The sequence below is a fragment of the Macaca mulatta genome, chromosome X, assembly GCF_049350105.2.
Source record: "Macaca mulatta isolate MMU2019108-1 chromosome X, T2T-MMU8v2.0, whole genome shotgun sequence".
In the NCBI taxonomy this organism is placed as follows: Eukaryota; Metazoa; Chordata; class Mammalia; order Primates; family Cercopithecidae; genus Macaca; species Macaca mulatta.
Genome location: NC_133426.1, coordinates 130514961 through 130540407, shown reverse-complemented (window position 1 = coordinate 130540407; position 25447 = coordinate 130514961). Strand labels below are relative to the sequence as shown.

General features: G+C 35.0%; 1 protein-coding gene across 24 annotated transcripts in view; it reads right to left on the bottom strand.

The window, feature by feature from the left end:
- Window positions 1-223: 223 nt before the first annotated feature.
- STAG2 (STAG2 cohesin complex component) overlaps window positions 224-25447 on the bottom strand; it is a 140013-nt gene continuing 114789 nt past the window's right edge. For 12 of the 24 annotated variants that reach the window (XM_015128143.3, XM_077988340.1, XM_015128139.3 and 9 more), the window contains 10 exons: window positions 25141-25280; window positions 23564-23665; window positions 20381-20529; window positions 18382-18510; window positions 15166-15389; window positions 11588-11777; window positions 11388-11498; window positions 8334-8460; window positions 7002-7079; window positions 224-2150 (listed from right to left, as the gene is read on the bottom strand). In XM_015128143.3, the coding sequence (XP_014983629.1) occupies window positions 2127-2150; window positions 7002-7079; window positions 8334-8460; window positions 11388-11498; window positions 11588-11777; window positions 15166-15389; window positions 18382-18510; window positions 20381-20529; window positions 23564-23665; window positions 25141-25280 (1274 nt within the window). In that variant the 3' untranslated portion in view covers window positions 224-2126. The remainder of the gene's footprint in view (window positions 2151-7001; window positions 7080-8333; window positions 8461-11387; window positions 11499-11587; window positions 11778-15165; window positions 15390-18381; window positions 18511-20380; window positions 20530-23563; window positions 23666-25140; window positions 25281-25447) is intronic. The other 12 variants (XM_077988336.1, XM_077988344.1, XM_015128147.3 and 9 more) reach the window with 1 other exon arrangement.

Genomic DNA, 25447 nt, shown 5'->3' with positions numbered 1-25447 from the left:
GATGAAAATTAAAGCAATAATGGTTACAGATTCCTATTTTAAAGTAATAACCCAATTAGGGATTTGGTTTCATTGTAAATACATATGATTTATTAAAAATATAAACTGATGGCATTCTCTATAAATTATTCCCCAAACACATGAAAAGATGTGATAATAGATATAATTTGCAAACCATTTATAGTCACCCTCCCCCTCTGAGTACAAGAGAAAACATACAACATACTGTAGGTTTATTTTTATTCAAAAAGTTACTGTCTCAAGACATAAATACAAATCAGAAAACAGTACAATTAGGACAATAGAATGTGGAGGACAACAGGTTAGAGTAATATATAAAACATTTTTAGCTGGTTGAAAACAAAGCTGTAAGAACTGCTTTCACAAAGAAGTACTCCTTTCAAGAGTGAGAAAAAAAATCAACTTAGGTTTAAAATCATATATACAGTCCTCTCAGCAGTTCTAGTTAATGCAGTGGTGTGTAAAACAACATAGGCAATACTTTTGCACATAACAATATTTGTTGATGGAAAATCTGTTAGACAAGTCTGGATTCATTTGTTATTAACCATGACTTAATAAAATAATTGTATCATGATCTTTTTAGCTAACCTATGGTTTTTGGCTACCACAGCCCAATGCTTGATTTCTGACTAAAAACTGAAAGCCTTTTGGTATTCACCCATCTGAAGATATTCTTGTATTGCAAGCATATTAAGGCATGGAATGATTAAAATAATATACCTCAAGAACTGAGAGACGACTGACAAAAGATAGATACACATGTAATATAAGTTAATATTTTGTTTTAAACGATGTCTAGCTGCCTAAGCCTCGCAAAATGAGTTGATGTCAAAATGGCAAGTAGCCACTTTCTGTTTTAAACTAATTTATTTGTGAAAGGACATAAAATGAAGTTTAAAGCTTAGCTTTCAAAGAATATTATGGGTTATGAATTCTATTATCCCATCTAATTTACATACAGCGGAAATGTACTGTAACCTGTTAGAAGTATCTTTAACCTGAAGACTGCTTGCAAAGACAGATAGATAAAACAATATAAAATACAAATTTAAAAATCATTTTAAAGCATGAACACTCATGCTTTTCTATTTTTAAACATTGTTAAACTTTCAATATATTTCTGAAACCTCATAATTTTAAGTTGGAATTTAAAAGTAAGAAAAAACTAAACAAACTGCGCAATTATAAAATCAGCACCAATTTATATATATATATAATTTTATTTAAAATTTAGATCCCTATTCCCACACTCTAATAAGCTGTATAATTTTTGTTTAGAATTTTTCTGCAAACATACTACAATAAGCTTCTTTTATTTGGAGACAAAATACAGTGGCACTACTGGAAGGAATATCACAACATTACATTTTTATCTTAAAGGACAAGCAAACTTTCAGGGTTGATAATGGGATAAGCATGTTTGAGACTGGTTACCTTCTGGCAGTTCACTGCATCTGGATATTTCTGAAAAGTATAGAGAAGCTCTTGGATTTTAAAAATATCTTAAAATACTTTTAGATGAAAAAATTGTAAAAGTTCTGCTTATAAGTTTACTTTTCTCCACAATTACAATATTTAAAACAAAGTTTTGTTGATTGATGTTTTAAGCATTTAAATTTAGAATGCTAAAAACAATTCTATCCTACACTTTCTTCAGGGTAGGGGAATAAATACATCCTTAACATTGTTTTCTGGATGTAAACAAAAATCCAGCAGAGGTCATCATTATTTAGTACAACCAGTAAATAAATGTAAGAGAATTCGTATCTGTACCAAATGCCTCTTCAGATTGTTATTTTGTTTTTTTTCTTTTTTTAAAAAAAAGCATGAAATAATTGATTCAAAAGCCAACTAACAGCGCATAAATAAAATATTTACTTTCTAAGAAAAACTGTAGCTTATCATCAAATTGTTTACTTGTCCTTTACTTTTATTCAGGCAAACAAAACTGCCCCTCAATGCACTTGATCTTGGTAAGCATAAGCATGTCATATTCTCCTTAGAGAAAAATCTGTACAGAATTTCACTGTATCTACCACACTTTAAAATTTCCTCTTCCACTTAGAAAATGACTTCACCACAGATTTAATTGTGTACTGGTATTAAAACATTGACACTCCAAGAACCTAATGAGAGAGAGAGGGGGGAGAAAATCTCGTTAAAAGTCATTCATTTATTTAAATATATCTGTAAACATTACATTAATGCTTTATTATGTTAAATAACATGCTAATAAAACCACTTTGAAAACTTCCTCTCTCTTCAGATGTATAATTCTAAAATTAAATCGACCATGATATACAATGAAATAACATCAGGACTAATCAAGATGCTACTTACCTCACAAATATAATTAAAGTAGGAACCTTGGATTAATTATGTTTATATATACCCCTGATGTCTAGATAATGCCCTAAACATAGGCACTCAACATAGGTATTTGTTGAATGAATAAATGAATGTGCTTCTTCACATATATTTCTGGCACAGGTTCCTTGGAAAGAGGTTAAGAAAGTCTTGCAAACTTGGCTATTTGTGCTGGAAGTGGATACAGTTTTTCAAAAAGGCATTTGAAAATGCAGACCAAAAACAATCTAAGAACAATTCAAGTATGTAGAAAGCAGGAAGCTTTCTTTAGAAAATATGGCCAAAGTGAATAGAACAGAACTACAAATTTTAAGAAATCAAAAAGGTAAGGTAAAATCAGGGCAAAATGACTTATATTGATGCTTTCTATATACTCCAGCTGAGAAAGGAATGTTAGGTAAAATCTAATAATTACTTGTCTAAAAGTAAAAGCAGATGATGAATGGAGCAACTCTCCCTTGTTCATTAAACAAGAATAGCATGTGACTGTTAGTATATATACTAAAAGTTACGTTGTTCAATTAAAATTCTAGCACTTATGCCCATTAAGTAATATTTTAGAATACTATAATGAGCTAGTAAGAACTGATATCAAAGCCAGATGTAATGAGCTGAAATATTACAAAGAGCTCTTACTTACAAGTTAAATCTCTCATAAGTTCTATGAACAAAAGTCATAGAACTCATGTATAACCATAAGCTGAAGAAACTGTGTATTTTCAGACCCAGAAACAAGTATCTGATTGCAGCCTCTTTATAATGAATTATCAAATAGTGTTTGGAATCCCAAGTAATGAAAACAAAGAGGACTCGTGCACCCAGTTTCTTACCTGTCCATTCACAATAACTACCACACTACTAATCCCTTGTCCTCTCCCCTTCCCGCATGCTTCAGGGTTCTCCTTTTTTGGTTAAAGACAAGAGTTTGGGTGGTTAGAACGTTTCCACCAAAGAGACCTAGATAATGTTTAAAGGCCAATTCTTGCCATAACAGTCTATGAATCTCGGTAGGGAAAGGTCTGATGATGAATGAAAGTATAAAATCTTAATTAGCAATTTAGTATAGAGTATGGGATGAAGATGAACTCAAGTTCTTTACAAACAGAGTGCCTGACTAGAAAGCACCCAAATCCCTGAGATTCTTTTTGTTTTGTACAGACTAGGTTATAACTAGATTCTCTTACTAGAACATTAAATTAGTTCCATTACATGGAGCCCTTCTTTACCAATTTTATACTATAAATAATTCTAATAAGAGAATCTCAACACAGGGGAATGAGAGTAGTGACACTCTTTTCTGTGCCAACACAAACTCTGCCTATTTCTGATGTTAACATTAATAAATACTTTAACATATTTTTAGAAGTACAAATATCAAACTTCAGTATATTTTGGCAATTCTGGCAGAAAACGACTGTTATCAAAATGTTATAAACCAATTTTGTGTCCAAATATAAAACCAGCTATACCATAAATCTAGAATTTTTATGTATATGCAACACAAAATGATAGGTTCAGAGTGTTTATATTACCACTTCTTAGAACTGGACATTAAAGAATTTAAATCCCAATTTTGCTACTGTTTTGATGACCCCGTTATTACGGGCTTCAGTAAGAACAGATGTGGGGTATTGTATAAAGGCAAACAGAACTTTACATTTAAAATTTTCCATTATTCCATTTCTTAAGTTATGGTTGAGACAGTATGGAATATAGTTTAGTGTATATTTTAAAAATAAACTATTAACTTTAAAAAAAAAATTACATTGTCAAAGCCTTCTAAAGAAACCTAAGCCTTTAAAGATTATTGAGCATTCAGTTATGTGACTGCTGCCATCATGTGGTAATGCTATAAAACTACAGTTATAAGTACAAGTGCTCATTTTCCTAATTTTAGTAGCAGAAGCAGCTAAACTATTATCAAATTAAGAATAAATAAAAGCCTCTCAGCTGTAACATTCAATGTACACGAGAACGCTATAAAATCACCATAAATAAAAAATGACTATTAGGACCCTACTTTTCTCTAAATGTTAAATGTCAAAAATAGATACACAGTTAATACTGCTGTTTCATTATTTTAGTAATCTGAAGAACACCTGTTTGCAAATCTAGTATGTAACTAAGAAAACAAATGTTAAAAGTTCTCCTGACATTAGACAAATACATTAAAAAATGGTGATCCTAACTGCCCATATTAATTTTGATCATAGTTAACCATTTCAATTTCTTAATTACTTCTGTTGGTGTTTCATCCAAATGGGGATTACGACAGTAGAGACAGCAGGAGATTATTAAATCAAAAGGAACTGGCATCAAATTACTACTTGTACACTTCCTAACTGTATAACTGAGCAAAGTCACTAAACCACTTCTTCAGTCTCAGCTTACTACAGCATGAAAGTGGAAATTCCCATTACCTTTCTCACAAGGTTGCTGAGAAGATCAAAATAAATCATACCTAGCATAGTGTCTGTCACCCAAGCTCTCAGCTACTACCTTCCATACTTTTCATTTCAAAGTGATAGTCAAGGTGCACTAGAATATGAATTCCTTAAGGACAGGGAGAGTGTCTTATTCACTTCAGCACCAACTTCTGATGTAATAAATTGTTGAATAAATGCATTTCATCACACCTGCTTGAAAATATTCCTTTACCCCTCATCATAATCACTACTTTCATGTTTAACAAACTAAGATGATACATACTGTTAGATTAATTATCAAGAAAACCATAAACTTCAGACTTATGAGTGGGATAGGTCACTTAGGTACTATAAAGTCTTGCTACTCAAAGTATGGTTTGCAGACCTGAAGCACCGACAGCATGTTAGCAATGCAGAATCTTAAGGCCACACATAAGACCAATCGAAGCAGATTCTACCTTTTTTTTTTTTTTTGAGACAGGGTCTCGGCTCTGTCACCCAGGCTGGAGTGCAGTATCGTAAACACAACTCACTGCAGCCTCAACCTCCTGGGCTCAAGCGATCCTCCCACCTCGCGCTCCTGAGTAGCTGGGACCGCAGGTACGCATCACCATGCCCAGCTGATTTTTTTTTAGTTTTTGTAAAGATAGGGCCTCACTGTGTTGCCCAAGCTGGTCTCAAGCTCTTGGGCTCAAACAATCCTCCCACCTTGGCCTCCCAAAGTGTTGGGATTACAGGCATGAGCCACTAAGCCCAGCCCCTTGGCCTTATTAATAAACATGTTAGTGTGAATTAGTTTGTCAAAATAGTTCTAAAAGCTATCTGAAAGCAGATTATGAGGTAGGAGAGGGCAAGGAGGGAATGGTAGAAATTGGACATAGAAGGGAGGCCTTAGAGGATGGTATAACCATCACTTGAGGCAGTAGCTGTGAGGAACGAGGAACATAAAATGGGTAGATACTAAAAAGGGAGATGTCAAATTTATTCATTTGACAAAACTAAATATCTACTGTGCTGGGCAGAACTAAAAATGAATAACATCACTGCCTCAGGGATTTCAATGTAGTGAAGGACCAGGGCATGTAATATCCTATCTCACTATGCAAGTCTGGCAATTATTACAATAAAGTGTGTACAAGGAGTTAAGGAAGAAGAGAAAAAAAAATCTGGAAGTCAGCAAAAATTCCACAGGTAATGTCAGAATTAGTATCAAATAAAGACTTTACTAGGAGGAAAAATAAAGGGGAATTTCTGGCAGAAAAAAAGCTTATACAAAGTTATGGAGTCAGGAAAGAGCATAGTGTATCTGAGAGGAACTACAAGATTTGATATGGCTAGAGCATAGAATACATGTAAGGAAAAGGCCAAGGTTAAGGTGGCAAGGGAACCAGATCATAAAAGGCTTTGTTTGCTAGGCTGAGGAGCTAGAATTTTCTTCCTAATGGCAATGGGGGAAAAAAAATCAATAAAAGAATGGTAAGTGAGAATATCACATCTGCATTTTTAGAAATATGACCCCACAAGAGGTATAAAGGAGCAGGGGAACTGCAATATCAGCTTAAAGGCTTTGCAACAGCCCATGTGAAAACTGAGGAGGACCCGAATCAAGGCACTGTCAAGAAGAATATGGCACAGGGGACTGATATAAGAGGTATTTAAGAAAAAGAACTGACAAAGCCCAATAATAACCAATTAAGGATGGTGGGAGTGGTAACTGACTCTCATCCTAGACAGCTCAATAACCTTCTCTTCATTATCAAAGCCTTTGTTCAAGTTCTCATTATTTTTCACCATGCCTTTATATTACGCCCCTCATTCACCCTGTCCCATCCATAAATGTCAAGGAAATCTTTCTGAAACACAATTCTCATCATGACATTACCTTATTTAAAAATCCTTCAATGGGCAACCCATTGAAGAACAGTACAAACCTGGAAGAACAGTCCAAATTCCTTAATATTCAAGTCCCAGTCAGCCAGGATTCAAAAGTACTTTTCTAATCTGTCACCACTATTGCATCACTCTCTTCCCCTCCCACTGAAATCCTGCCTGCCTGCCTCTTTTTCTCATGTCCAACTGTTTTCATCTATTCTCAGTATGCTACCCCAGGTTTTCAACCTCAAACTGAGAGACTGCCTATACTTTTGATTTTGCAATCCTGGGGTACATTTAAATTAAACCTACTGATTCATCCATAATTGAAGCTGGATCAAAGAAATCAGGCTTCAGTTCTGTTCTCTCTCGTCTGTTCTTTGATGGTGGCTAAAGGAAAAAAGGAAATAAGTTGACATTAGCTATATCTACAAACCAGATAGTAACTGAAAATATCCAAGTTAAGTGTTCACATGGCCTATGTGATTGCAAGTGTACCTGACACAGTATTTTAAAAACTCATGGAAAATGATTGGCCGGGCCTGGTGGCTCATGCCTGTAATCCCAGCACTTTGGGAGGCCAAGGCGGGCGGATCATGAGGTCAGGAGATCGAGACCATCCTGGCTAACACGGTGAAACCCCGTCTCTACTAAAAATACAAAAAATTGGGCGCCTGTAGTCCCAGCTACTCAGGAGGCTGAGGCAGGAGAACAGCATGAACCCAGGAGGTGGAGCTTGCAGTGAGCTGAGATCGCGCCACTGCACTCCAGTCTGGGTGACAGAGTGAGACTACGTCTCAAAATAAAAAAATAAAATAAAAAATAAAACAAAAAATAAAAAACTCATGGAAAATTATCCTGAGAGACAAAAACCGGAAAACTCATTTTTCATTTTACTTTAAAAATCATTCTCTCAAATCCGTTTTCCTTTTGAGGCACCTTTATACCATTCTAAAAATTTAATTATTTCTTTAAGAAGAATACACAATATACTAAAAAGAATCATAAGACTTGACTTAGAAGTATCAACTTTACTGTTTGCTAGTTTTGCCTCTTTGGAGAGAGTAAGTTTCAATATTCTCAATCATCTCAACTTACTTCACAAAGTTGAATGAGATATGTAGCAAAATGAAATATGTAAAACCATTTTGTGTATGATCAACCCTAATCACATATTTAATTATTAATAAAAAATACACTCCTTCCTGTATTTAACTTCCTTCAAGTTTAAATAATTTTACTTCATTATCTGATATTGAATTTGTCTCAACAAGTAGTATTAATACATTGTTTTGATAATGGTATACTTTTATACTCATGTTTAATGCATAATTAAATAACAATTGACTTTCATAGTCAAATTAGTATTAATCAAAATATACCCTTTAAACCTATATATTCCTAAATTAATATCAGAAGCAAACAGACAATTTTTATCATCTTAATCTAGGATCTATCACCTTCACCAACCTTACTCTCTTCTAAATCCCTTCCCATATATCTAAAACCCCTGGCAACTATTTTATTTAATATTTTTGCAAAACTTATTTCTCTTGGTAAGTATTTCTCTACTCTAATAAATATCCAACATAATTTTCAAAAGATCTAAATTGAAAATCTTACAGAAATCATGAAGTTTCTTACCAAATCTATATCCATGGTGTCAAAATCCATTCCCTCATTAAGATCCTCAATCCTCCCTTCTGAGGACATCATAACATCTTCAACAATTGGCTCTTCATCATCTTCCATTAGGCTTGTGCCACGCCGACTAGAGAAATATAAAACAAAGTCAAGATCTGAACTCACGTCATGACTATTAATATATAGGCAGCAGTATGTGGCTCTCTATATTCAAGTATAATGGAAAATGATGGAATTAAAGGTCAGGGAGAATGATTAGGCATTATGTCATCAATGATGTCAAAACCCAATGTTCACTTGTCTAAAAATGCTAAGGAGTTATGTTTATTCTACATTACTTCAGTACATTTAGCTTTATAGTTCTGATATGCCATATACAAGATTCAATGAGAATTTCCCACATGGGAACATACAAGATACCTCAAATCCTTTTTGAAAGTCGGCAGGGTACAAATTAATAAACAAACATAAAACAGAGACCAAAGAAATGACATTTTCAGAATACACATATTTTCATCAATATATAATGCTACTTTTACCTATCACTCCCTCATTCATTCAGTACCTAATGTGTACCAGGCATGTGCACACTCACTCACACAATGCCCACTATGTGACAGGCTTCTACTGTGTCCTACAGATGTTTTTTTAAAAAAAAAAAAAAAAAAAAAAAGATGAATAAGACTAAGACATGATTCCTGCCCTCAAGGAGCTTACAGTCTACTATGGCAAACAGAGATAAACAATTAATTATGACAAAATGTGATAAAAATTACAAGAAAACTATGCATCAAATGTTCTAAGGACATACTAAAATAAGGGATTAATTCTGCCTCAGGAAGAAATGAGGAACACTCATGCTGAAACTTAGATTCGTGTGCCCTATGAAACTCAAACTAAGACATATATAGAAATTTAAAATGAAAAACTAAGACCAAGAGTTATATATGTTATTACATAATTATGGGGAATACATTAAGTTCACAAAGTAGCCCAGATCAGCATAAAGTAGCCAACATAATTGTGAGACTGAGTAGGACTTGTTTTTCCCCAGTTTGGCCAACATTACCTTCTTTTCTCAACCAAAGACACCCCCATAGTCAAGAAAGTTGCCAAAACCCCAGCAATTATTTACCGAATGCTTACAATTTACACAATACTATGCTGGTTCTTAAAAGATATAAAGATAACAAGGTATGATGTCTGATCCATGTTACCTGGACAAATATGTTTATAATGGTCCTTATTTCCTAACAATTCTAGGTAGAAAGACAATTTTACTGTATTTTGTGGAGGCAACCGTGAAGGGAATATACGTGCTGTATGAACCATGTGACAGAAAATCAGAAAGCTGTTCTGCATTTTGTTTGAAATACAAGGAAGATACATGTGATACGAGCTATGAAAAATAAGGTAATTTGGAAGTATTTTTATTTATAGGGCAGATACCATTATAGAAAAATCATTGTAAGATGAAAATGCTTTAGAGTCCCACGCAATAGATGACTTATGGTACAATCACCAAAGAATCTTCTGGTAATAGTTATTTAACTGAGAGAATTTCTTGTAGTTGCCAGTGGGGAGGGAGGGGGAGGCGGGGGGCGGTTAACTATAATTGGGAATTAAAATGGTACTCAGTAGTAACATGCTATTATATAGGATCTTAGGAACTGGTATAATGTTTTATGGGGAGAGATACAGACCAAATGATTGCATGGCAGAATTCTGGAATATATGGACTGGTGACAAGTTGGAAGCCAAGAAATTAGTTGTAGGATCCAGCATAAAATAAGAACTTATAATAACTAAAGTGAATTTATGCAGGCCACCACTCATAGTAAATGATCATTTTGTAAGAAAAACAGGTAAAATTCTTAACATCTAAAAACCAACAAAACAGAACAAAATATGAATTAAAAAAAGAAGAGGGTAACAACTACTATCAGTAAAACATATAGCACATTATAAATACAATGTTTTCAAACTCAAAAACTTAATCATAATCATCACACTTTTCCCTGTATACTAATCAAGACATTTAAAAAAATTATCTAAAGACTGCTTGTCTGCCATTTATTTTAGAGCCAAAGCTAATGAAGATTTTATAAAGATTTATAAAGTTATCATACATAATCCAGTAAAAGCAAAGTATTTAAAAGATAAACTTCAATTTTTTTTAGCATTGAACATTTATTCAATTCAATGAACATTTACTTAGCACCTTTTATGTGTCAAGCACTGACAGGCAATGAATGTGGTCCCTGCCCTTGAGGAGCTCACAGTCTAGACAAACGGGACAAACTCATAAACAAATATTTACAGTACAACGTGGCAAGTGCTATAAGAAATATGGATATACATAGTGTTATGGAAGCATAGATGACCAAAGCTTCAGTTAAAGTGACACCTGAGCTTGTTCTTTTATGATGATTTTACCAGCTGCCAGGGAATACGAAATCATACTAAAATGTGGCAGGGGCCATCGGCCATATTTTGAAACATCTTGCATGCCATGAGCTAAGGAAGTTTGGAGTTTATCCAGCAGGCAATGGGGAGTCACAGAAAGGTTTTAAGTAAGAGTTACATGGTAAGATTTTTATTCTAGAATAGTAATTCTTGATGGTAGTGTGAATGATGGAGTGGGGGGTGAAGGGAGAGGTTTGGTGAGAAGATAAATGGGAGATTTGAGGGAAGAAAACCAGTTAGAAAGCTAATATAATAGTTCAGGTGAGAGATGAGGGCCTGAACTAGGTTGGGAAAATCAATTAGGATGTAACAGAACTGTATTTTTAATGCTGTGTACCAAAATAAACAAGGATTGATATTTAAACTTTTCCAACAGATCAACCTAAGATTGGTCCTTTGGCTAACTGGGTAGTATTTTAATTAAAATATTTTGTTTTTCTGTTGGAAAGACCAATTTTTAGTTCCTTGATTATTTCAGCTCAAGTTACTCTAGAGAGTTTGCTGAAATTTTTAGATAAGGCACACATTAAAATGTTAAAATGAATTAGTGAACTTCCTAGACTCAGACAATAAGGCACTCTCACTTACATGGCATGCTGAAGATTAGTTCGCAGTTTAACATAGCTCATTGCTGCTCTCTCCTGCTGTTGCCTTGCTTCCTCTTGTTGTCTTTGAGCTAACATCCATGTTACCTGCGTGCTTCAAGGAGAATTTTATTCTTCTTTTAACTTAACTTTTTCTATGTAATTAATAAAGTTATAGTACAGAAAATGATCAAATGTACTTACTTATAATCAAGAGGTGTTTGATGATGTTCAGTCTGCATTGGATAAACACTCATGAAGCTATCCTCAGGCCGTAATCTTTTGGGCTCTCTCATAATAGTGGAGGTGAGTTGTGGTGTCTGCATCATAACAGGGGTGTGCAGTGTTTGTTCTCTGCTTAACCACATACTATCACTACTACTACTTTCTTCAGCTGGAAAAGAAAATTAACGACGAGGTTTAGTCACTAATTTTGACTATTCAGGTGTCTAATACAACCTGTTCAGGTCAATAAACATCTGTTGCTTTCCACACGCAAGTCATAGGAATAGGGGGACACAAACCTATGTAAGGGGCAGTCCCTGACCTGGCCTTAGAGTCTAGTTGTAGACACAGAACAACTAGGCAATTAAAATACAATGTGGCAAATGCAAGGAGAGAGGGAAGCATAAGGGGAATGGGGGCAGTGAAAGGGGTCAGAGCCAACTATCCAGAAGCAACTTCTAACTAGAGTAGGTATCAGCTGGGCTAGGAAGGCTTTTTATTCTAGGCAGGGAGAAGAACATAAAGCAAGAACTAAGGCAATTCTCGGCTCACCGCAACCTCCACCTCCTGGGTTCAAGCAATTCCCCTGCCTCAGCCTCCCAAGTAGCTGAGATTACAGGAATGTGTTACCATGTCTGGCTAATTTTTGTATTTTTAGTACAGACAGGGTTTCACCATGTTGGCCAGGCTGGTCTTGAATTCCTGGCCTCAAGTGATCTGCCTGCCTTGGCCTCCTAAAGTGCTGGGATTACAAGTGTGAGACATTGCACCCAGTCGACTGAACCCTATTAATCTGCTAATATTTGACCTACAAAAAGGGCAATTTCGTATGGTTCAAAACTAACAGTTTGCTACTCCTGGGGCACAAAGATTGAAAGAGTAGTAAAAGACAAGGCTAGATAAAGAAGCAGGAATCAAATTGTGGAAAATCTTGTGAGCTCTGCTAATGTAACAAGGAACTGCTGTTAAGGTTTTAAGGCAGGGAAGTAATTTGGTGAGTTATATGTTTTAGTCAATGTGGTGGCAGTGTGGGGAGTAAACTTAAAAACAGAATACTGGTGAACAAACAGACCAGTTAGGAGGCTAATTGTGTGGCCTAGGTGAGTGAGACATGGTAACAGGGATGGAAGTAATAGGAGACTGGTTCCCAATCTATTGGATGCAGACCGCTGAGCAGGTAGTAAGAGCAACTGCAAGGGGGCCACAAATCTATATGAATATTAAGCACTGGACTAAAAAGAAAAAAGGTTTCACACCTGCAAAAGCTACTTTTTTCAAATGTCTGTAAATGTTGCCATAATTAGTCAAATTTGTGTACAATTGTTACTGAATTAATAGCAATTTTTAAAATCACTGACTTGGGAGAAAAAAATTAATAGCACTTTGTGGTTGTGAATTTAGAAGAAAACTATTTCATTAGAAGATTATACATATGAGGCCAGGTGTAGTGGCTCACGCCTGTAATCCCAGTACTTTGGGAGGCTGAGACAGGTGGATCATAAGGTCAGGAGTTTGAGCCTGGCAAAGATGGTGAAACCCCATCTCTACTAAAAATACAAAAATTAGGCGCAGTGGCAGGCGCCTGTAATCCCAGCTACTTGGGAGGCTAAGGCAGGAGAATCACTTGATCAAGCGAGGGGGAGGTTGCGGTGAGCCAACATCACACCATTGCACTCCAGCCTGGGCAACAAGAGTAAAACTCCATCAAAAACATAAAAAAGATTATGCATATTTGCAAATGTGTGTAAGGTTTTAAGGGATAAGAGTGGAAAGAAAATGCATGAATAGCTAATACTCTAATAATAGATTAAACATAAACTCCACATTTTGCAATATAATTATATCAGCCTTTAAGTTCTACTGCATTCAGGCTCCAATATTGTCTTCAAAACTGCATTGACTTGGCAAACTTATCCGTATTCAAACTTCCTTAACTTATTAACGCCTCAATTTCTATGGTTCTCCCCAAAAACCTGAATGAGAGCATTGACTCTTCCTGTAAAAACTGAAGTATCTGGTTTAATAATCTATTTGTAAAATGTAATATAAATACCAATTCATATCTGTTTCCATGAGGTCTTAAAAAAAAAAGAGAGAGAGATTTCTGTAATATGAATACCCATTCATGTGTTTCCATGATGTCTAAAAAAGAGAGAGATTTGATGGCCCAGCACACATCTATAACTATTAACAACTAGCTCAAATGATAAAAACTTTCAAAAATTTAGTGATATGAGAAAACACCATCTTTTAATTTGATAACATTGTTTTTAAAAAACAGAAAAGTTTCTTTTAACTTATAAACCATGGGCCCTAACTACTTTAACTGGTCCAGGTTAATAAAAGAGATTTCCCTATTAACTATGATGTTGGGACTATATAACTAACCAGTGTAAAATTGTACAAGTTAGAAATATAAGGTTATGCCTTTATACTACTGGACAAAAGATACTAAAATTCATAGGACAATCAAGTTTTAAACATTAAGCACTTGATGATAAATGAAAGCTGATGAGTTATGTGGCAATTTAAAAATATGGCCCCAAAATTCTTTGACATTTCTCACATTAAGAGGTGGAGAATTATGTCCTCTCCCCTAGAATCTCTGTGATTGCTTGGCAAATAGAATATGGCAGAAATTACACTATGCCAGTTTTTGGGCCCAGGCCTTAAGAAATTGGCAGCTTCCACTTCTGGTCTTTTGGGACACTTGCTCTTGGAGCCTAGTGATATGCTGACATGGAGAAGTCACAGGTAGGTGTCCTGGCAGATAGTACAGCTGAGGTCCCAAGTGACAGCCAGCATCAGATATGTAAGTGAAGATGCCTCCGTATGATTTCAGCCACCAGCCTTTGAGCCTTCCTAGCTGAGGTACCAGACACCATGGTCCTGGCTATGTCTTAAGTTTTGAGGTAGTTTGCTATTCAACAATAATAACTGGGACAAATGTTGACAGCTAAGCTAATTTGTTTAATAATTCCTAAGAAAAAAAGTCCCCAGGCCCATTTTGAACCAACTCTGGAGTGCTAGGAGTCTAAGAGTTTCAAGCACCATAATGCATTCCTACCTCTAATATGATAGCACTCTATTTCTATGAAGTTCTTCATGATTAATGGCCTCTTCATAGAAATTCAGAAGTTGCAACCTCTCTAAATCTGTTGTTCCACTTTAACTAGATGATCTGATCTCTTGGGTAATAACTAGCTCCATAATACTGAGTCCATTTCCCTATGCATACAGTGTGGCACAGATTTTAAAAAGCAGGCACTCTAGAGTGAAACTGCATGGCTCTCCTACTTACTAACTGTGTGACATGAGTATGTTACTTAACCTTTCTGTGCCAAGTACTGTCATCTGAAAAATGAAGATGTACCCAAAACATTGTGAGAACTGAGTTTATGTATCTAAAATGCATACAACAGCACATTTACACATAACGAACACATTTTGTAAGCTATTACTGAACACATCTCAAATAAAAAATAAGTTGAACCTTAATGACAATTCAGTTGGTAAATATGAGGGATAAATATAAAGAAAACAAATCATATCCTTACTGAGTGAAAGCTGCATGCCTTCAACCACTTTCCGTTTTCCTGTAGATGGTTTTGATTTTTTACTCCGCACAGTTGACCCCCGGCTGCTGATTCCACTAATGACTGACATGGTGTCATCATCACCACCAGCTAGCAAAGAATTTCGGTAAGACATCAGTGGAAGCCACACATCCTCTCTTCGTAGTGACATCTGAAAGGTCATGAACTTTTCCAAGTAAACATACCTTGAAAAGAAATCGAAACTGTTAGCTTCGATACAGAAATCTGCAGGTTACATTAACTCCTAGTTGTGTGAGCATGGGCATATTACTTCACTACTCAAACTCAGCCTAATGAACAATGTTGTCTCTGCCAAGATTTTCACATCAAATGAAATAATTCAGAGCATTCAGTTTAACATTTGCTGAGTACCTATTACATCCCAGGCACTACGAATAGATACAAAGATGGATATGATATGATTCCTACCTGCAAAAAAGTTTCAGCCTGGTGGAAATCATAAATCTACCCCTGGATCCAAGTATCTCAAGGCTTATATGTAATTTTGCAATCAAAATTCAACTAACGTTCATGTGACGACTATGTGCTAGGTATTTTTTTTCCTCAGGTTCCTTAACTATTCTTACAATTCTATGAGGAGAATGTTTTCCCAATTTTACAGGTGATGAAAGAAAGGATAATAAAAATTAAGAAGTAATCCCACAGTAATAAAAATGAGTAGAGGCAGCATAACCATGATTCAAGTCCAAGGCTCTGACACCAAGAGTTCAATAAGGCTAAATTATGCTTCAAATAAAGACAATTATTTGTCAATTAACTGTAAAGTGCAACTAAAATATTTGCTGTCATTGTAATGACTGATTTCTATCAATTCAGATTTACTAGTGTGAACAGCATTAAAGAGAATAGGAGACATCAGTTACGAAGCATACTGCTTTGTTAGCTGCTCAGTATGCATTTTTCTTTTTTCTTTTTTTTTTTTTTTGAGACATAGTCTCACTCTGTTATCGAGGCTGGAGTGCAGTGGTGCCGTTTCGGCTCACTGCAACTCCATCTCCCAGGTTCAAGCGATTCTCCTGCCTCAGCCTCCTGAGTAGCTTGGATTACAGGTGCACACCACCACGCCTAATTTTTGCACTTTTTGTAGAGACAGGGTTTCACCATGTTGGCCAGATCGCTCTCGAACTCTCTGCCCGCCATGACCTCCCAAAATGCTGGGATGACAGGTGTGAGCCACCGCACCCAACTCCCAGTATGTCTTTCTGTATTACAATACACTTCAGTCATATATAGTAGTACAGTACCCCTCCAAGTGTGGCCTGTGAACTGACTACCACTCCAAAAACTGTTAAGTCTGCAACAAGATGCAAAGCTTGAGCCAAAATATACTCACTGGCAGAGAGATTTACAATTATGTACCCACCACATACCTAAATAGGACATTACAGATAAGTAGCCTGCACTAAAGCTATCCCCATTTTGCTTCCTCCTCGTGCCCAGAGGTTACCACTATTTATCACCCCCAAGCACATTTTATATGTTCAATACATAGTTGTCTGTAAACATCATAGAACAGTTTTGTATTTTGCTCTTTGTACTCAACGAAATCTAGCCATTTTTACTATTGTATGGTATTCCATTATATATAAATCTATTGATCCATTTTCAGTTGATGGATGTTTAGGTTGTTTTGTTTTGAGTTTTCCACTATTTCAAACAATCCAACAGCCATCATTCTTTTATTAGCCTCATTGTGCATGTATTCAGGAGTCTCTGTGGGGTATCTACTTATGAATGAAATTACTGGATCATGAGGTAGAGAGAATCTTAAACTTTACTAGGCATTGCCAAAAAGCTCCACAAAATGGTCTTGTACTGCCATCAACAATGTATAAAAGGCTCTGCTGCCTCACATCCTTGGCAATATTTATTTGACACTATCAGACTTCTTAATTTTTCCTAATGTGCTAAGTGAGAAATGGTATTTCATTGTTTTAATTTTTATTTAATACTGCTTATGCAATTTTAACTGAGATAAATTTATATATAATAGAACACATAAAACTAAGACCACTGTTGTATCAGTTTTACAACTGAATATAGACCTGTGTGACCCACATGCCTAACAAGATACAGAACTTGGCAGGGCATGGTGGTTCACGTCTGTAATCCCAGCACTTTGCGAGGTCAAGGTGGGCAGATCACCTGAGGTCAGGAGTTCGAGACTAGCCTGGCCAACATGGTGAAACCCTGTCTCTACTAAAAATACAAAATTAGCCAGGCATGGTGGTGCATGCCTGTAATCCCAGTTACACAGGAGGCTAAGGCAGGAGAATCTCTTGAACCCGGGAGGCAGAGTTTGCAGTGGGCCGAGATGGTGCCTGAGGGACAGAGCTAAACTTCGTTTCGAAAAAAAAAAGGTACAGAACTCTAGTACCCTAGTGTTCCCATTCAAACTCTCCAATACTAGAAGTAACCATTACTGTAATTTTTATCACCATACATTAGTTTTGTCTGCTTTAGAATTTCATATAAAGTCTATAGTCTTTAAAAGCAAAATACTAGCGGGTTTTCAGACAAGATTATTTATAATATGAGGTATCCATATGCTTCTGCCCTTTTACACCTCAAAGCCATGAGGAAAGGTAGAAGATTTTTGAGAATTTAAATCCATTTTGGGAGCTCTTTTATAAGTCACCATTATAGGAGACTAAACCAGAAAAGTGCCCTGTTTGAGAATTAAAGGATGTTCCTGATGGATTGCCTTTATTATTGTTTTTCAAACGCTCCCTCCTTAGTTGGGTTAAGGCACAAATGCAAATAAGAACACAAAAAGCAGCCAGGCACAGTGGTTCATGCCTATAGCCCCAGCTACTCAGATTAAGGCAGGAAAATCACTTAAGCCCAGGAGTTCAAAGCCAGTCTGGGCAACATAGTGAGTCCAGTCCCTTAAATAATACATAAAGTATTCAAATTATACCTCAAAAGCTACAACTATACTGGAGGAAAACTCACAATATTAAAATAGAGTATTTATTATGCATAAAACATAGTTATAATCCTTAAATTATAAAGTTGCTGAAGTATAAACTTTTTCGTGTATTAATGCAATCCTACAATTCTGTGTGTGAGTAGAAAGGAGAGAAACCAAGTATAACAATTGCCCTTAAGAATCCCAAAATGAAATTAAATAGGACATTTCCAGCAAATACATACACTGTTCTTTTGTCTTGTCGGAGTAGTTTAGAAGAAAATTCACTCAGAATATCAAGAAATGCCAAATTTAAAGGTGGATGGCTCTCCCCTTGCGGATTAGGCTCTTTAAAAGCAAATTCTATGCCATCTCTGCAAAGAAAAAAGAAATAATTGAAATAAACATTTGAGGGACTATAATAAAAAAGTCAATAACTTAGAAAATTTCACTAGCTACTTCCTTTGCCAAGCTTTTAATTTGAGGAACAGAAAACAAGGAGGTTGTAAAGAGTGCAGATATATTAACATTTTATGTGACTGTTACTTTCTTTAAAACAATATACACACACACACACACACACCACTTAGCTTTCAGTCTGAACATGGTCTGGTATATCTACATTCTTTAATCGGTACCTTTTTCCATAGAAAATAACATAAATTCTCTCACATAATGATCAATACATTATCTGTATTTTTCAAGACATAAAGGAGACCTACTCTAACATATAGAACGTTAAAAAAAAATTCACAAATATCTGTAATGAACAATTCAAGAGTAAAGTTTAAAATTAAACTCCATGTAAGGCCCATTTTAACTACATTTATGTGACGATAAATACCTCTATTCATCAAAATAACAACCCAACATTATAACTCTATCAAATATATAACTGAGTAAAAAACAATCCAGATAGAATCAAGGAGGAAACGAAGGAAGGATATTACATGAAAAAAAGACATTATTTCTGAAAATAATATATAGGTAGTCCTTAAATATTATGTACAATTACCATCTAATGGATTAACAGGCATAAAAATAAACTTCAGTTTTAGAACAAAGTGAAAGTTGTTGAGGGAGGAAGCCAGGTGTGGTGGTTCATGCCTATAATCCTAATGCTTTCGGTGGCTTAAGTGGGAGGATCTCTTGAGGCCAGGGGTTCAAGACCAGCCTGGTGAACATGGTGAGACCCTGTCTCTACAAAAAACAAAATAATAATAATTAAGTTGAGGGAGTATAAGCAAAACTTAAACAAGAGCAGCAAATTTTCCTCAAAGAGACAGTTAACACTTTTATAACTAAATGAGCAAGAGGATGAAGGAGAGTCCAAGACTCCAAAAGCAAGGTTCTTTAACCCACAGGTAACAGATAAAGGGTTTTAATACACAAATGTTGGTTATGTTAAAGGTCTAAAATGTATCCATACTTTAAAAGTGCAATTGATCACTAAATTACATGCCCAGTATAAAATAAAATGACTTCCAATTTTGATAAGGGGAACAAAATATGCAGATGGAAAGAAGGCTGTGGATCAAAAAATGGGAAAAGGTCACTACAAAATAAGAGTGCAGAACCAAAGAAAAAACTTGAGACAAAGGAATCAAACCTCAAAGATTTCTCTATCTGACAATGAGATCATGACAAAAGTTGATAAAAGATGTGTAATGCTTGATAAATTTATGCTGCTTTGATTCACATAATTTATAGACTTTGTATGGTTTAAATTTAAACAAAGGTTTATAAACGGAGTTTTAATCCTAACTCATTTTGCTGTTGTTTTTGAGACAGACTCGTGCTCTGTCACCCAGGCTGGAGTGTAGTGGCGCAATTTCGGCTCACTGCAACCTCTGCCTCCAAGATTTGAGCCATTCTCACACCCGAGTAGCTGGGACTAGAGGTGCACACCACCACTCCCAGCTAATTTTTCTATTTTTACTAGAGACAGGTTTCACCATGTTGGCCAGGCTATTCTCAAACTACTGGCCTCAAGTGATCCGCCTGCCTCAGCCTCCCAAAGTGCTGGGATTACAGGCATGAACACCAAGCCTGGCCCAACTCATTTGTTAATTGATATAGCACTGTAACTGGTTCTTTAAAATTAAGAAAGGAGATAGGGTAGAGATTTAGAATAAAGCATAAATTTAATTTAGTTATTCCAAATGAAAGTGCTAGATTTAAAAAAAAAAAAAAAAGTTTCATGACTAAAAAATATGAGAGCTGAATAAAATATCTGGAAATTACTTGTGTAGCATGGCAATGGCTTCTCTTGTTTTCAACTGATCAAGTCCAAAAGTTAAAGCAAAACGTCGAGCAAGTTCTTTTATGCCACTAAATGTAGAGGATGATCTATCAAAATTATAGCCATTTTCTTGTATCATTTCATTAAAAAGCTGTTTGGAAAGAAAGAAAGCACGTTAAAGTTCTTAATACCTGGAGATTAACATCTTTTAAAATATTACATTTTCATTTAAAATACAGGTGTTCAATAAATGAGGCACTGTATTTTATTGTAAAACACTAAAACATGATACAAATGACCAAAAGTGTAGTACTTCGTATTTTTAAACTGGAGGTTGTTATTAACATCAGAAACTCTTTAGGTTAGTTTTGGCAGAATGCTATTCTGCTGGTATTAATTGGATATTAACACAGCATATAAAAATATAAAGAAAAAAACCCCCAGCAAATTATTAGGCAACCATGCTCTGTTATTTACGTTTCAGTGGTGAATCTTCACATCAAGAACTCTTAACATGAAATAGCGAAAGCTTAAGAATTTTAATCTTCTTTGACAAAGCAATTCTAATTATAGGACTTGAACCAAAAGAAATAATATTTATGCACAATACTATGTACAAAAATGTTTTAGTGCTATTTATAACAGCAAAGCTTGTTTAAAAAAAAAAAAAACCCTCAGCATAAACAAGGAGACTTTGGTTAAATTGTGGTCCATCTACAAAATGGAATATTATATAGTCGTCAAAATGGATATGCTAATCATCCTGCTTTGGTTAACTATACACTGTGTCAAAACATCACTATGTATACCCCATAAATATGTACAATTATGTGTCAACTTGTTTTTGTTTTTGAGACAGAGTCTTGCTCTATCACCCAGGCTAGAGTGCAGTGGCATGATCTTGGCTCACCACAACCTCCACCTCCCGGGTTCAAGCGATTCTCCTGCCTCAGCCTCCTGAGTAGCTGCGATTACAGGTGTGTGCCACCAAGCCCAGCTAATTTTTGTAGTAGAGACGGGGTTTCACCATATTGGCCAGGCTGCTTTCGAACTCCTGACCTCGTGATCTGCCCACCTTGGCCTCCCAAAGTGCTTGGATTACACACGTTAGCCACCACACCTGGCCATGTGTCAACTTTTTAAACTGAGGAAGACTTCTGGGTATACACCCAGAGAAAATGAAATCCAAATGTTGAGGAAATATCTGCATTCATAAAAGCAGAGAATAGAAAGGTGGTTGTCAGGGACTGGGGGTTGGGGGAGGCTGAGACTTTGGTCAAAGGGAACAACGTTTCAGTAGGACAGGATAAGTAAGTTCTGAAGATCTATTGTATAGCATGGTGACCATAGTTAAGAGTAACGTACTGTTTTGTTTATCTAAAAACTGCTAGGACAGTTGGTCTTCAATGTTCTTAACACAAGTAAGTAAGTATGTGATGTAATGTTTATGTTAATTAGCTAAATTTAATCATTTCACAATGCATACATATCAAAACATGCTGTACACCATTAAGTACACAGAATTCTTACTTTTCAATTATACCTTCACAAAAATCTAGAAAAAAAATAAATGAACCTCTCCTGCTCCAAAAAAAAAAAAAAGGTGCTGAGGAAATTATTTAATGGCATAAATGTGTTCATTGTTTATTAGTATTAAAATGCAGTCTTACAAAATGGAATGCACAATTTAATTTTTGTTAAAATTTCAGATTTCATGTAGGCATAAAAAAGAGTAACAAGGCCATTAAAAAATAAAAAGGTTATTGTAAAGTGAAAACATTAAGGATAATCTGCATTTGTTCCTTTTTTATATTTTCTAAACTTTCTACAGCTAGCAGCTATTACTTTATAGCAAAAGTTATTTTTTAAATGCCATCTTTCAACCTTTTAAATTTTATTTATTTTTCTTTCTTCATTTTCTGTAGAGATGGGCTCTTGCTATGTTGCCCAGGTTAGCCTTGAACTCCTGGGCTCAAGCAATTCCCTACCTTGGCCTCCCAAAGTGCTGGGATTACAGGCATCAGCCACTACACCCAGCCTACATTTTGTTAATTTTAATAGAGAAAATTCAAATTCTCAAATAAAATTAAGAACATTCCTATCTGTATTTCTTAAAAGAAAGTTCATTAAGTTGGAATGGGTTATCTTTTGCATGCAAATTTTGTCTCCAAAGACAAAAGCATACTAAGTGGATAATTTTACCTAATTAAACTGCCTCAACACTGCCAAAATGAAAACTATTGGTTTTTTTGTTTGTTTGTTTGTTTGTTTGTTTTGAGACAGAGTCTCACTGTGTCACCCAGGCTGGAGTGCAGTGGCACGATCTTGCCTCACTGAAACCTCCACCTACCAGGTTCAAGCAATTCTCGTGTCTCAGCCTCCCAAGTAGCTGGGATTATAGGTGCACACCACCGTGCCCAGCTAATTTTTGTTTTTTTAGTAGATACGGGGTTTCCCCATGTTGGCCAGGCTGGTCTCGAATTCCTGACCTCAGGTGATCCGCCCACCTCGGCCTCCCAAAGCACTGGGATTACAGGCATGAGCCACCACACCTGGCCAAAACTATTGTGTTTTAGCTATAAAATTAATATACGCTCACAAAAATAAGTTTGGAAATATACAGAGAAAAAAGTAGAATTCAACATGAAATCTACCAAAGCAAGTTAACCACTGTTAATATATTTTGTGATTATGAAGCTCTTTATACATTAACGAATATAGATCTACACTAATTTTAAGTGCTGTACAATAGTCATTGCAGAAATGTACTATACAGTAAATTTATCTAATATCCTGATAGACTTTTAGATTATGTCTTACTTGCTGTAAACAATGTTGCAATATATAACTTTGTATATCAACTTTTGCAAACTTGTCTTTTTATCACCTTGGATAAAAGAGTAGATTTAAAAAGTAGAACTGCTGCCTCAAATGGCATACACATTATAAATTTTTACATAAATTGCCCAATTGCCTACCACATCTATATTTCCTCCATACCTTAGACACCTATAGGTTTTGCCAATCTTGACAGTTTGAAAGCAAAAAAATAATCTCACTTGCACTCTCTTGTATTTCTACTTTTATAAATTGTCTATTGCACCCTTTGCCCAATTTCAACTGCTACCTTAGTTTGCTATTAGGTGTTAATTGTGTTAGCTAAAGTTGGTACTCTTAATGCTTACCTGTTGCAGACTGAGAATAAGGGTCTTAGCACACTGAATTTTGTCTATCTGCCTTGTTTTACTCATTGTTTCTTTGATGATATCTCCATAGTCATTATAATACTGAAAAGAAATTTGTACAAATTAGAGCTTTATCTCTTAAAACCACTGGACAATAAGACTAATTTTAGGTTAGTCATGTAAACACATAACAAAGTATGTATTTGGCCAAAATTATGCCTTCGAAGGCAGGAAAGAATGTTACTGAAACCTAAAGATCATTTCTAAGCATACAATCCCTAACTTCAGTAAAATCATATATACAAAACCGTTAAGATCTAATCAAATTCAGCTCCAGACTTGGTTTAAAATAAAGAAGGTATAGTGACTAAAAGAACACTTAGGTTATGCAGATTTTCAGAAGTAACACAAAATATACAAACAAAATTCTCTTTGTAAAACAATGAATATAATCTCAGTTATACTTATAACTAATTCATTGATACTGGGTACAGGCCATGAGCAGTTTAAAACTATTAATTTGGCTTGTAGAATCTAACAGTCTATAAACAACTTTTAAAAGGAAAGCATATAAACAACTTTTAAAAGAAAAGTTGTTTATATGACATTTACAATACACATGGCACATGAAATTTTTTCCTAATTTAAGATTGTGTTTCAAACACGTACAATAACAATTATCAAAGATAACAGAATAACCATGTCCCTATGACAAATAAGTGACTTTAGAATACCTAAAACTTTAAAAGTTGTTAAATAACTTCATAAACAACCTTAGTTTAAAAACAAAACAAAACAAAAACTGGTAATTATCATCCCAAATGATTTAAGTTCCAAAATAATTTTCAATGATATTAGAGTTCAAGTAGCAAAATATTCCAGAGAGGATTAACTAAGTTTTAATATATTACATATTTTATTTATTGAAAGCAAAGGCTTTAAAAAGTTTACATTTATAATTAGATTTTAGTTGAGGAAGGATTTTTAAAGCTATCTTACCATATTTAGTCACATTCTCTTAGTATAATCAACAATATCCTGTTTATTATTACTTTTAACTTACAAAACCTCACATACAGTTATGAAAATTATGAATAACCTATGGTGAATCAAGTCAGACTTTGAGAACCAAAGGTGGGAACCTTAACAATCATAGTGGAACAGATAAAGGTAGTCAGGATGCAAAATGTTTGGAGTTATTCAAGGTTGCAAAATGCATAGTAACCAAGCCAAAACTACCACCCAAGTTTTCTGACTCCTGAAATTCTTTTTAATGCTACATCAAGCAGAGGAGGATGCCATCCTATTATCTTAAACTGAATCATAAATGCTATTTCTGATAGTGACAAATTAAGAGGCCATCTCTAATATTCCAAATGCAAATGAACATAATAAACCCAAAATGTCCATTAATTGGAGTAGAAGTATAAGGAAATGTTACTGAAAACATTAAATATTTTAAATACAACTCTTTTACACTAGAAATGTAATTTACCACTTAAATAATTCAATGGCAGCCATGTATAAAAACCAGTGTTGCATTTTAAAACTATCTTGCTATCCATTTTCAACTTTACCTTCATATACTGTTTGAAGATATCTGCAGCTGTATTCATCTCCACCACAGTATATACAATTAGCTTACAAAATGCTGCAAGTAAATTTCTTCTCTTGTGCAGAGCTTCAATTTTACTGGCTTCATCCTCTTGCTGACCATCTACAGAAAAAGTCCCAAACATTAAGCCATCTTGTATTTTATTTCAACCATGTATTTTTTTTAATTCTCACTATAAAACATGCTTTTGTAAGATAATTTGAAAAGGGAAAAACATTAAAATTAAAATTATAAACATTCATAATTTATTCCAATAGACTACATTTTTG